Source organism: Aquarana catesbeiana, linkage group LG05, assembly GCF_042186555.1.
Source record: "Aquarana catesbeiana isolate 2022-GZ linkage group LG05, ASM4218655v1, whole genome shotgun sequence".
Classification (NCBI taxonomy): domain Eukaryota; kingdom Metazoa; phylum Chordata; class Amphibia; order Anura; family Ranidae; genus Aquarana; species Aquarana catesbeiana.
Window position 1 is genome coordinate 309,847,826 of NC_133328.1, and position 14,355 is coordinate 309,862,180.

Sequence of the window (14,355 nt, forward strand, 5' to 3'; positions counted from 1 at the left end):
AATCCGATAGCCCTCCATTTACCTTTACCCGTGCTTTAGGGTTATTATATAATGCCAGAACCCATCCCATCATACGCTCTCCCAGGCCCACCTCCCTCAAAACCTCCAACAGGAAGATCCAGTCAACCCTATCAAATGCTTTCTCAGCATCCATAGACATCAGTACCCTTGGAATTTGTTCTGGTCCATTTTGGGCCCAATGTAATAGCTGTAAGGCACGAATTGTATTGTCTCTGGTTTCCCATCCTTTTATAAATCCCGTTTGATCTAACTGTATTATTTTTGCTATATGATCTTGCATCCTAAGGGCCAAGATTTTTGATAGGATCTTCGTGTCTGAGTTCAAGAGGGAGATGGGCCTATAATTAACACACATCTGAGGATCCTTCCCCTCCGTGAGGACCGTCACATGTGCCATCAATGCTTCTGGTGGCAGTGGGCTAGATATTGTTATGGAATTGAAATAATCGCACAGGGGCTGTACTAGCTCTGGAATAAACTTTTTATAGTAAGTGTTCGTAAAGCCATCGGGGCCCAGGCTTTTCCCCAGTGGCAATTCTCTCACCACTTTACCCAGCTCCTCCACCGTAATTGGTTGTTCCATTTCCTCAAGTGCCGCAGTTGAAATTACTGGTAATTCTGATGCCCTTAAGTATTCTCTGATCTCCTGTCTCACTCCTCCCACCTCATCTCCTCTTTTACCCCCTTCTATATTATATAGAGATCTATAATACCTTTGGAATTCTGCTGCTATTTTATGGGAATCAATTACCTGTTTATTATTTACTATTAATTTATGAACATGCTTTGCTTCCTGCTGTTTCTTTAACTGTCTCGCTAGCAACTTTCCCCCTTTGCTACCTTGTTCATAAAAACGATGAGCGTAATATCTTTGCTTATTTTTAACTTTCAGATCCAAACATTTAGTCAGATTAAGCCTCAACTCCACCAGCCTATTATCATCTTCTGAGTCCCGATTATTTTTGTGTTTTATCTCATTTCTATGTATCTCCTCTAAGATATCCGTAATTTCCTTTTGTTTTTCTTTCTTAAGACGTGACCCCTGTGCAATCGTTTCCCCTCTAATAACCGCTTTATGTGCTTCCCACACTGATTGATTGGACACCTCACCTGGTTTATTGGTCTCAAAATACGATATCAGTCCATCCTTCAGGGTTTCGAAGGCCCTTTTGTCGTCCAAAATGGACTCATTTAGTCGCCAGTTCCTTTCCTTCTTGCCTACACCACTCAATCGTAAGCTCAAAGCAACTGGCGCATGATCCGATATCGTAATTGAGGCAATTACCAAAGATTTCACAAGATGTAGGTCAAATTGATCAACCAATAATAGGTCAATTCATGAGTAGGTATGATGTATTTTTGAATAATAGCTATAATCCCTTTCACGACTATGCAACATCCTCCAGCTATCTACCAGGTGAAGCGATCTCAAACTCTTTCTTAAATGTCTCTGAGCCCTAAAAGATAATACTGTCTTACCTGATGAGGTGTCCATTTCGGGGTCTAGAGTAAGGTTAAAATCCCCTCCCAATATCAATATACCTTCCCTCATCTTTTCCAGTTTTTTCAGTGTTTTTGAAATAAACCCTACCGTACCATTGTTAGGGGCGTAAATTGAAGCAAACGTATAACATTGACCCTGTATTCTCCCCTTTACAAACAAAAAACGACCTTCCAAATCCGTCTCAACCTCCACAAGCAAAAAAGGAATTGATTTATTAAATGCTATTGTAACACCTCTAGCTCCACAAATAGGTGAGGTCGAATGAAACCATTGATTAAATGGAAAGCAGGGCAATCTGGGGGTCGACCCTGATGTGAAGTGCGTCTCCTGGAGAAATATGACATCTGCCCTCAGGTTACGCAGTTCACAACAGAGACACCCCCTCTTACTAGGCGCTCCTAGACCCCTTACGTTATATGATATTATCTTCATTTCTGCCATTTAATCCTATTTATATGTACTCTCCTGTACCTGTCTCCGTGCTGCTCCAAGGGATCCCCTTGTCTTCTCCGTATATAATTCCACTCTGAGAGTAAGATGCCTGGAATGGATGGGACGGAGGGAGAGGAGGAAGAGAGAGAGGAAACCCCCCCCCCAACAGATACACACATCACTATATTTCCTATCTTCTCCCCTAATTGGTGGACCAATCCCCCTGTAAATATACCTCCTATCCCTGAGATTGTCCTCCTTTCTGCCAAAGTGCAGAATAACTAGTCCCCCTTTTGGGACTTTCCTATTGGGGCAAAGATGTTTCATGGTATGGGTAAGGTATCGGGTTTCTCCCTGGGCACCAAGAGCAAGAGGAGCCTTTTACAAGATAGTTTATGTCAATTCTAAAAATAAGAAGCGAACAGCTAGCGGGGAATCTGAGGGCAAGATGGTAGGGATAGCCCAACATGAGGATTCAGAGATAAGAGGGAAAAAGAGAGAGAGAGGGAAAAAAAAAAAAAAAACAAGAGGGGAGGGAAAAACCAGGTGGGGGGGACCCCCCAATTCCCCCTCTCTTCCTCCCATCTCCCCCCCACCCCCAGATGACACCTCTCCCCCTCCACCCCCCCATCCCCCCATCCCCCATCACCCCCCCTTCCACTTAGACTCTCATCACTTTTTCTCTATCTCTATCCATAATTATATTTGTCCATCTTTATTAATCTTCCTTCCTCTGCTTCTACTTGGGACTTGATTCCACTGTTCTGGACGTGGCAAAGGGGCTCTAGAACTATTCAATCTCCAGTCTGGAAAATCGATCAACGGCTAAACCCAACACTTCTGTAAATTTTTGTAAATCGTCCTTAGTTCTAAGAACTGCAGATTTTCCCTCTCGGGTAGCCTTTACACAAAAAGGGAATCCCCATCTATATCTCACTTCCGCCGCCCGCATGGCTTCTAGTAGACGTCTAACAGTGTGGCGCTGCATTAATGTTCGATATGATAAATCCGCGAACAGAGAGATCTGATGCCCTTCATATTCTATCCTAGGGTTTTTGCGTGCTGCATTCATAATTGCTTCTTTCAAAGTGAATTTATGCAGTTTACATACAATATCTCGGGGTCTGTCCATATTCTGATTGGTGAAAGACATTGAGTGATGCACTCTGTCTATTTCGATAACTTCTGGGGTTTGTGACCCCAGTATTTGGCGAAACAAGCCTGTCACCGTTTGTGCTAGATCTACAGCCCCTTTTACCTCGCTTAAACCCCTTATACGAATATTCTGCCTGCGTGTTCTGTTTTCTTGATCGTCGATTTGATCTAATAGGGAATTTATTTATTTGTTTATTTATTTTTTTTTGGTTTTAAAAGTAAAGTTTATTAAGTTATTGAAAAGATACATCAATCAAGAGAGAGAAAGAGGAGCACAACGCTCATCGAGTACAAGTTATAAAAGTGGTACAGCGGTTATAAAGAATGTCAACAGTAAAATTTTGAATAGTCATAGACTTGTAACATAAACAAATACGTTGCTATGGGCGTTGGGAGTCTCGACACCGGAGCCCCTTCTGGGAACTAACTGCTCTGATGAACCGGGACTCCCCGAGCCCACCTCGCCACTAACATGTGGAAAAATGTCTAGGATACAGATACCCAACTTTAGAAACCGAAAAAATAATAAAAAGGAGAAAACTGAAGGGAGCTTGTATCTATATGACAACTGAATACCATGTTAGTAACGTATTTATGCAATCATTACTTTAATCAAAAAAGCCATCTGGTCAGTCGACCTCTCAGGGTGGGTTAAACTTTGGCCGGTAGATCCGGGCCGAAGCATGTTATGTTTGGGGGTTAGGGGGGTATTACTTTTGAGAATCTGCCCTGAGAGTCTCCTTGAGGCAAATAACCAAGGTAATAGAAAGTACCGAGAGCCTGAGGGACCAGTATTGAAATGTAGAGAAAGCAGAAGAGTGAGAGGGGGAAAGAAAGGATTTAGGAGAGACAGAGGGGGTGAAAGGATTAGCTGATCGTCAGGAGTGATGGGAAGGAAGTGCACAGGAGACCCCTAATAGAGAGAGATTGAGAGCCCTCCAACTATGAACCATTCTTATGAACTATCGATCACACATACAGAGGGTGCCCCACTAGAGTTGCCCAGGGTTCCCAGATAATTTTGAATTTAGGATAGTGTTGGAAATTTTTTCTTGCAGCATGATCCAAGTAATTTTTTTTTCGGCTAACCGAATGGACACTTTCGGTGATTTCCAGGACCTGGTGATGGTCATTTTGGCCCCCACTAGAATAAACTGGATCAGCTTCTGGGTATGTTTGGAAATTTTAGGGATGGGACCGTTAAGCAAAGCAATAGTTGGATCTTGTTTCAGAGTACAACCGCATGTTCTGCGGATAAGGGAGAAGATCTTGTTCCAATACATTCTGATATTAGGGCATTCCCATAGTATGTGTAAAAGAGTCCCCACATGACCGCAGCCTCTAAAGCAAAGAGGCGACGTTTGCGGGTAGAATTTGGCAAGACATGACGGTACCAGGTACCAGCGTGTAAGAATTTTCAGCCCTGCTTCGTTAATTGAAGTATTAACCATACCTTTAAAGGAGCGGGCAAAATTAGTATGCCACTTATCCAGGTCCCAGCTGAAGTCAAGATCCCGCTCCCAGCTCGTCATATATGCTGCTTTTTCCGTGGGTTCCGCCAGGGATGAATAGATGAGAGAGATACCACCTTTGGTGTCTGAGGCCGAAGCACACCATTGTTCATAAGGCGTTACTAAAAGATGGTTCTCATTGCTCTTCCATACCCGATTCAAAAAATGTGAAAGTTGAAAGAACCTAAATTTTTCGGCTGAGGGCATTTCAAGTTTGGAAATACAATATGCTAGAGTGAGGGGACCATTGGAGTTGAAGAATTGACCAATTCTATAAAGGCCCTTGTCAAGCCACCATTTAAAGGCTCGAATATCTAGGCCAGGTGGGAAATTATGATTCCTGAAGATATGTGCCAGGGGATGCCAAGTGGAGATGAGGGGTTTGAGCTTATGAAGGGAGTCACAAAGTTTCATTGAGTGAGATAATGTGGGAGCTAATATAGAGGGGCGCTTTTTGGGGATATTCCAAAGCAGAAAGTCTAAGGTGAAACCGGGGACCGGCTCTCGCTCCATGCTCACCCAGTCTAGTTTGGGTCCTTTCATATAAATAGTTGAAAATTGTCTCAATTGCGCTGCTTGATAATACCACCAAAGATTAGGAACCCCTAGTCCTCCCTTTTTTCTGGGCCTAAAAAGCACCTCTTTAGAGAACCTGTGGCCTTTTTTATCCCATATAAAGCGGATTATGGCAGATTGTAGGCGTTGAATGTGCGATTTGGGGACTGGGATGGGTAAGGAACGAAAGAGATATAATAACCTAGGTAGGAGTGTCATTTTAACCGCGTTCACTTTACCTAACCACGAGAGCTTATATAGCGACCATTGGGTCAGGTCGTCTGTGAGCTTTTTGATCATAGGGAGAAAATTAAGTTTATAAAGTGTATCGATACCGGACGTAAGGTTAATGCCAAGATAAGGGATGGATGCGGAATTCCATGAGAATGGAAATTTACTCTTTAGGGTGTTGACGATGTCTGGAGAAATGGAAACATTGAGAGCGACTGATTTGGATACATTAACCTTAAGTCCGGAAGCTAATTCAAAGTCTTGTAAAAGTTGCAGTATGTTGGGGATGGAGATTAGGGGAGATGTGACGAACAGGAGGACGTCATCCGCGAATAAAGCGCATTTGTGAGAATTTTGCCCACAACGAACTCCATGGATGTCTGGGTGTTGTCTAATCGCGATGGCTAAAGATTCGATAGCCATCGCGAAAAGAAGGGGGGAGAGAGGGCATCCCTGCCTTGTTCCCTTCTGTATAGAAAATTTATCTGATAGATGTCCTTGTAATCTCACCTGTGCCTTAGGTTGATGGTAGAGGGCTCTCAAGATATTGATGAAGTTTGGGCCAAAACCCCATTTACTTAAAATTGTGAAGATGTAGGGCCAAGCCACTATGTCAAATGCTTTTTGGAGATCTATGGAGAGGAGGAGGCCCCCCTGAGGAGATCCCCCATCCGACCCCGATCTCATTAGGGAGACTGCATTTATTGCTCTCCGTATCTGGACCGGTCCCTGTCTCCCCGGTATGAACCCCACTTGGTCCTTATGTATGTAGGTATCTATAAAAGAGGCGAGTCTATTGGATAGTATTTTTGTCATAAGTTTTAGATCGTTATTAATAATTGAGATAGGTCTGTAGTTACTGACTTCGCTGGGGTCTTTACCTGGCTTGGGTATGACCGAAATAAAAGCCAAATTGGCGTCAGGGTCCAGCGGGGATGCTTTGGTTAAGGAGTTGAAGAAGCGGACCAGGTACGGAGAAAGGGTATCTATAAAAGTTTTGTAATAGTGGTTTGAGAAACCATCTGGGCCTGGGGCTGAGTCTTTTCTAAGCCCTTTTATGACTGCTCGGATCTCGGCTTCTTGAAATGGGGATTCCAAGATGGAGCGGTGGGATTCAGAAATTTTAGGTAATGGGATTTTCTCTAGAAGAGCATCCAATTTTTGTTGAGAAATTGGGCAATCATCGGAGTATAGGTTGGCATAGAAGGATTGGAATGAATTAAGGATTTTACTTGGGTTTTGGGTGTGCGACCCGGATTGGGTTTTTATTTTGGATAGGGCAAATGACCTATGTTTCGGAGTAAGTTTGGCCGCTAACTGGGGGCCAAATTTGTTCGCGCGCAGATAGAAACTGCTGCTGAGCCAATGAAGGTGCTTTTCTGCGTTGGAGGTCAGGGCTGAGTTAAGATATAGTCTAATAGAATCAAGTTTAGATAGAGTGGTAGGATTGGGGTTCAGTTTATGGGACCTGCTGAGATTTTTGAATTCTTTCTCTAGCTTCATGATATCTATTTGCCGTTCTCGCTTTAATTTGGCCGCAAATTGAATCAATTTCCCTCTGATTACCGCTTTGTGAGCGTTCCAAAGAGTATTAGGGGAGATGTCTTCAGTGTCATTCATTAAGAAGTACTCTTTAATATCCTTTTCTAGTATAATACAGTGGACGGGGTTAGATAAGATTTTCTCATTTAGGCGCCATGTGCGAGAGCCAGATGGGGACAATGAGTTGGATATTCCTAAGATTACCAGGGAGTGGTCGGACCATGGAACATCGTGGATAGAGGCATGGTTAGCCATTTGTATATCAGAGTTCGATATGAAAATGTGGTCGATTCTAGCATATGTCTTGTGGGGTGCTGAGTAGTGTGTATAGTCCCTTGTTGAGGGGTTTAAGTCCCTCCATGAGTCAATGAGGCCCACCGAGTGAAAAAGTCTGGCAATCTGGAGGCTCTGTTTGGGGGGTTGTTTAAGGTGAGGGATCCCCTGAGCTGCTTTATTTAGGATCTGATCAAATGTGATGTTGGAGTCCCCTCCCATAATCACCCTACCCTCAAAGTGGGGTGAGAGATTTGCCAATAAGGAGGAGAAAAATTTAGCTTGGCCTTTGTTAGGGGCATAATATGAAATGATAGTGTAGAGGTTACCTTCAATCAATCCTTTGACTAGTATATATCTCCCATCATTATCTTTAACGGTTAAAGTGTGAGAAAAAGGGGTCTGTTTGGAGATTAGGATGGCTACTCCTCTTTTTTTCTCGCTAGCGTTTGCAAGGAAAAAAGTGGGGTATTTGTTGTGTAAAAAAGAAGGCGAATAGTTTGAGGGGAAATGGGTTTCTTGGAGGAGCACGACATCTACACCTCTTGAATGATAGCTTTGGAAAGCTTTGCATCTCTTGACGGGAGAGTTGAGCCCTTGGGTGTTATGAGAGGCATCCTTAAGTGCCCTCTGTAAAGGAGGTGGATCAGCCATAGTCACAGAGGGGGTAACCCTGGTGTGTTAGGTGCGCACCTACCCGGTTCCCCAAAGAAGCAGCACTGAGTCTGGGAGGGAGATCTTGCTGTCGCAGCGGAGGGTTCTGGATAAAGCCGGTCTCCTGTGCACATTCCTGAAATAGAGAAAAGGGGAAGGAGAGGAAGAGGGGAAAGAGGGGAGTGAGAAGGAAATGAAAGGAGAAGGGAAGAATCATTAAATAAAACAATCTAATAACTTCTGTGGCAGAGCAAGGCTCTGTCACTATGAAAATGGGGTTAAAGTGGACACAGAGTCTGCATATTGTCTGAGTGCAGAGCTACAGAGTGTAGGTTTGAGGTGGAGAGAACTGCTCTGGCAGTTTTCTCCAGGTTTTGCTAGTTCCTTATGGGGCTCTGTAGTTTGGAGATCCTTCAGAGTCTTGGGTGGGACGGGATCTCCAACCCTGTGTCCGGGTCTTGTGGACAGCCAGCAGGGTGTGTGCCCAGGTGCACACAGCCCATATAACGAGGGACTGGTGAGAGCAGAAAGGGGGGAGGAAGGTGAAGTTGGAGCAGTGGCTGCTAGTCACTGTCTCTGTGTGAGAACAGATGCTGTGTGCGTTGAAGGGCTTCAAAGCTATGTGCGTCCAAGGAGCCAGATGCTGTGTGCGTTGAAGGGCTTCAAAGCTGTGTGCGTCCAGGGAGCCAGAAGCTGTGTGTATTGAAGGGCTGTAAAGCTGTGTGCGTCAAAGGAGCCAGAAGCTATGTGCATTGAAGCTCTTGAAACTGTGTGTGACCAAGGAGCCTAAGACTGTGTGCATCCAAGCAGCTTGTTTGAGGGGCCTGTTCCCTATAGCAGCAATACTGCTGAAGAGTAGCCAGGTGGGCTAGCCTTTTCATTTGGATTTTCTATTGTATTTACTTGCTGAAGCTTGGACCCCTGCGTGGGATTCCTGGATGGACTTTTGTTGTTTTTTCCTTTAATAAACGTGGGCTACCAGGCCCTTAACTATAAATGCCTCTCTGATGTGGACTCACTGCACTAAAACGCATCTATCCACTTGAGCTGAACAATCCCCAATGTCACAAGTGGTGCTCGAATGCGGGCATGTAGACGGTTGAATCTAGGTCCTTGCTCCATGGTGAGTCGCATCAGGAACTACTGCTAGCTGTGTGTGGCAGCCAGGCGAACAGCATTGCACAGAAGTTTGATGGACTGTGTTGCATGCAGGTTGTGTACCTGTGAAAGGAGAATCGCATAATTTTTCTCTTTGTGTTGCATGCAGGTTGTGTACCTGTGAAAGGAGAATCACATATTTTTTCTCTCTGTGTTGCATGCAGGTTGTGTACCTGTGAAAAGAGAATCGCATATTTTTTCTCTCTCTGTGTTGCAGGTTGTGTACCTGTGAAAGGAGAATCACATATTTTTTTTCTCTTTGCTGTGAAGTGTGTTGCAAGTTGCTGTGTGTGTAAGACAGCAAGCATGGGGCGTTCCAAACAGAAAAAGGAAGCAATCCTTGCTGAAGCAAGGGAAAGGGTTCTATGGCTAGAGGGTATTTCACCACATGCCCCAGCCACGCCAGAGAATTTTTCCAAGTGTGAAATTTCTGTGACCTGGGGTAAATTAATCATGTCATCCCCAGTTGAAAAGGAAGTGAAAGAAGTTTCCCCTGGCAACAGGAAGCCAGGTGGACAACAGCGTGTGAAAAAGAGGAATATGGTCATCTGTGGAAGCAATGTCCAGGCCAACAGGGATGTCGGGGATCCAAGGAGTCTGTCTGCTGATGGTCATGACCAGTGGTATCCCTTGGCAACAGAGAGCCAGTCATTAAGGAGATTCCAAGAAAGTAAAGTTCAGCTACCAGTACCGTGCTTGGAATGTGGTCAAGTGGGGCATGGAATTTTTACTTGCCCAAGGTTCTGGAACAACGCTGAAGAGTTTGGAAAGGCTGCAGTGTCGTCCTGTGGCCACACAGAGGAAGTAGCTGGTATGGATGCAGCTGAGAGACGGCGCACTCAAGTGAAGGGTATGATGCCAGCCACTGAAAATGGTAAGACTGTTTCAGTTTGTGGGACTGAACTTAGTGACATGGGAGTGTGTCCAGCGGGAAGATCCGCAGTGCAAATGGACATAGACTTGCTGCAGTGTGCTACCCGGAGCAGTGGGGAGGCACATGGCGAAGCCCAGCTGACAGCAAGTTTAAAGACTCAAATGGACATGGGGACTATGCATGTGCCTGCTATAATCCAACAGAGTGCTGGAGAGGTTAAAGTAGGGGTGACCAAAACTGTTCTTGTGCCATGTTCCCTAGTGACAGGTGCTGCAGAGTTGCCCAGGGAAACTTCAGAGGAGCTTGCAGTGATGGAGCAGAGAGTTTCCCAGGTCAGCTATGGAGCTGCCCAAGGAGGAAAGAGTTCCCCTTTAAAGATAGAGGGTGATGTGAGGAGAGGCTCACAGGCTGTGGTTGGTAATAGACAATCCACAAATGTAGCAGTTATGTCTATACGTAATGAAAATTCAGATGGTTATGCTGACAAATGTGTTACTGTTGGCAAATGTGATGGTATTGGTGATAATGACATTGAAAAATGTGTTCCCTTTAATGTCATGTCTGAAAATGTTGCAAATGTGTTCACTGACAATGATCGGAGTAGGATATCTCCCGTGACAACCAGAAGCGCAGGCTTGTCCATGGAAGTCTCATGGGGTCTCCATGTGTTGGAGCCAGAGGTGTTCCAGGATGGCTGTGGTGCTACTCTGGTGAAGCAAAGGAAGACTGAGTCACACAGTGAGAGTGTGCGGGCGCAGCCCCACAACCCTAAGTGTAACCCAGTTGTCAAGGGGTTAATTCAGCCTGCAAAAGCTGAAAGTGCAGAGCTGTGTGTGTCAGTAGCGCCCCCAGAGCAGGTAGGGCAAAAGCATGTATTACAGCCTACCTTGTCAGATGATGTGTCAACCCAAGGGGATATGTATAGAAATGACACAGGTGATGTTTTGGCTAGTGAATCCCAGGTTCCTGTGGGGCCTTCTAGAGTAAGTGATGGAACCACAATAGACTGGGATAATTGGTATGAGAATGCAATCGCAATATTAAATAATGTGGTGGACATAACACCTGCTATGCCCAATGGAGGGATCGCAGATCGGCTGGTGCTCAAGGACACGTTTGTCCCTGCGAAGGTTAATGCCCTCCAGTCTGAAGGAACTGTTCAGGGTGCTGGCAAAGCAGATGTGTTGTCCACAGCCCCACAGCTCAAGTGTGAAGGTGACAATGTGACTTATAATGACCTGCAGTGGCTCACTGACACTGGTACAGAAGGGAAAAGTGTGAGACATGTGTCTGACAGCGCTCCAGGGGAGCAACAGGCTGTGATGAGGGGTACCTCCAAGGAGGTGGAGGTCTCTTCAAATGTCTCAAACTCAAAAGCTGCAGTGGATGAGCCCCTCCATGTCTTGGACAGGGAAAAAGACCTTAGAAAGGTCTGGTATTTAGACATGGGATGTTTAGAGATGACAGAGACCTTATTTGAAATGCTGGAGTTGGTAAAAACGCACTCATTGTACACTTGGGTGTCTCCACCGCAGTCGGACCAGGTGGTGCTGCGTAGTACCAATGGGTGGAGCCAGGTGGTACAGACTGTGCTGGGAAGTCTTGATCTACAATGGTATTGGTGGGGCCAATGCTTATTAACAGTGTGGCAAATAGTCTTAAGGTTCTCTGAGAGGGTGCTCCCAGTTACTGAGTGGTATGGAAGGCGCCCAGGAGAACTGTTGGAGACATCAAAGGTCTCTCCGGCTGGTGTAGTGACTATAAACATCTCTGCTGGTGTGGTCCGAGGTGCGGCTGAGCTGTGGTCAATAGAGGGCGTGGATACTGTCTCACCCGCTGAACCTCATGAGAAGGTAGGGCCCAAAATAGACGCAGCACTAGCAGAGATGCTTTCTATCACTCAGAAAGTGGTACAACTTAAAGTACCCGGAGACACTGTAAAGGAAAGTGCTAATGTTGGTTGCTGCAACAATGTAATGTGTACATCAGAAAGGAGTAGTTTGTGCTTGGATCAGTGTCATTTGTTAGATCAGTTACCCATGGAGTGTTGGACAACAGGTGAGGTGAAGCTGTGCTATGGACCCGTGGGGTGTAATCACTTGCCTGTGTTTTGTCCCTCCTCAGGTCTGGTCCTAACAACAAGTACTGAGATAGATGGCACTGATTGTGTTCGACAGGATGTCATTGAAATGTATGATCTGCTAATGTTTGGTGCTGTTAAAAGTGACGTGGTTGCCGTGGGTAACCAGAGAGAGGTTTTTGAACCTGAAAGACCTGTGGTGAAAGATAAAACTGACGTCTGTAAGCTGAAAGGTAGGATCAGGGAAGGCAGAGTTCCCCCAAGAGAGGAGAGTATGCTCAGGAACCCCAAGAGAAGAGAGGGAAGGCAGAGTATACGGAATTATAGGACCCTGTTAAGATCCAAGGTGGGACGTACCTGGAAGCACACCCGAAAAAAGGGTTGGGCCTACGTGGCTGATGGCCAGCACAGAAGTGTCCCAACTGCTATGGTGGGTGCAGGTGTTTCTCCCTCCGGATCGAAACAAGAGGGGGGGGTATGTGGCAGAGCAAGGCTCTGTCACTATGAAAATGGGGTTAAAGTGGACACAGAGTCTGCATATTGTCTGAGTGCAGAGCTACAGAGTGTAGGTTTGAGGTGGAGAGAACTGCTCTGGCAGTTTTCTCCAGGTTTTGCTAGTTCCTTATGGGGCTCTGTAGTTTGGAGATCCTTCAGAGTCTTGGGTGGGACGGGATCTCCAACCCTGTGTCCGGGTCTTGTGGACAGCCAGCAGGGTGTGTGCCCAGGTGCACACAGCCCATATAACGAGGGACTGGTGAGAGCAGAAAGGGGGGAGGAAGGTGAAGTTGGAGCAGTGGCTGCTAGTCACTGTCTCTGTGTGAGAACAGATGCTGTGTGCGTTGAAGGGCTTCAAAGCTATGTGCGTCCAAGGAGCCAGATGCTGTGTGCGTTGAAGGGCTTCAAAGCTGTGTGCGTCCAGGGAGCCAGAAGCTGTGTGTATTGAAGGGCTGTAAAGCTGTGTGCGTCAAAGGAGCCAGAAGCTATGTGCATTGAAGCTCTTGAAACTGTGTGTGACCAAGGAGCCTAAGACTGTGTGCATCCAAGCAGCTTGTTTGAGGGGCCTGTTCCCTATAGCAGCAATACTGCTGAAGAGTAGCCAGGTGGGCTAGCCTTTTCATTTGGATTTTCTATTGTATTTACTTGCTGAAGCTTGGACCCCTGCGTGGGATTCCTGGATGGACTTTTGTTGTTTTTTCCTTTAATAAACGTGGGCTACCAGGCCCTTAACTATAAATGCCTCTCTGATGTGGACTCACTGCACTAAAACGCATCTATCCACTTGAGCTGAACAATCCCCAATGTCACACTTCAAAAAAGTCTAGGCGTAAGAGCCCAGAAAAGCAATGAACTGGACTGAAAAGTTCAGTTCAAGTCTGAGACCCAAAAACAAGAGGGTCTCAGAAAAACCGGAACAACCTCAGCCGAGGTTGTTAGTCTGAAGTGACCAGTGGGAGAGTCCCCCCTGATCACAACAGAAGGAGTGGCGATGCTAGCCCAGCCGAGCCGCCGGGACCCCATCTATTGGGGGAATATGGAACCTAAAAAACGTGAAAGTCAAAAATTTTAAATATATACCCAAATAAAAGAAACAGAACAAGAATGAGGAGTTAGGCCCAACCTCTAAGAGGTACATGGGCAAATCACTGCCTTAAATAAAAATGACAAAACAAAACCTGCCATAGGAGATATCCTACCAGTAATCGTGAAGGGGGAGGGAGGGTAGGAGTAGGGATATGGAAGGGAGGGGGGGGATGAGATGGGGCGCGACTTTATGCCCTGGTGTTCCCGGAAGTCATTATAACCTCAAGTGCGGTCCATTATGAAAACCGAGGATAATTGTCAAAAAAGAAAAAAAAAAAAAAAGGGGGGGTAAAATCAACCCGGGGTCATCTTCTTCCATCTTCATTTTAGTGAGGTGGGTGGAAAAAGATCAGGTAAGTGCGACCAATTTCACTGATGGGTATATAGAATCGGATGGGGTGTACACAATGTACACAAGTACCCCTCGTTCAGAGGGTATAACCTGGAGGGGGAAAGGTAGTCACGCAGTCCTTGTAGGGCTGAGTAAAGATGAATTCATCTTGGAGGAAAGGAATCGCGGTGACGCTTCGGTTGCTGTTTGTTCCAGAGGGGAGTGATGGGGCTGCCTGGAGGGGGTATCTTCAAGGAACTTGACTTGGACGGAGGATCCTGGGGGGAAGCTTCTTGGGAGATGAATCCAAGTCGCAGAGGTAAGTGTTCACCTTCTTGGAATGAAGAGAATCCATATGATCTTTCCTTATGTTGAAACTGAAGATGGAAAGGGAAGGTCCAGCGATATTTAATTGATTTCTGAGAGAGGATTTCAAGAAGAGGTTTCAAAGCT

At 45.7% G+C, this 14,355-nt stretch overlaps 1 protein-coding gene across 1 annotated transcript; it reads left to right on the forward strand.

Moving 5' to 3' along the window:
• Nucleotides 1-8,626: 8,626 nt before the first annotated feature.
• Nucleotides 8,627-13,434, forward strand: LOC141146006 (uncharacterized). Its single transcript, XM_073632784.1, has 3 exons — nt 8,627-9,090; nt 9,254-12,807; nt 13,357-13,434. Exons 2-3 carry the CDS (start codon nt 9,343-9,345, stop codon nt 13,432-13,434), a joined length of 3,543 nt encoding a protein of 1,180 aa, XP_073488885.1. The 5' UTR covers nt 8,627-9,090; nt 9,254-9,342.
• Nucleotides 13,435-14,355: the final 921 nt, after the last annotated feature.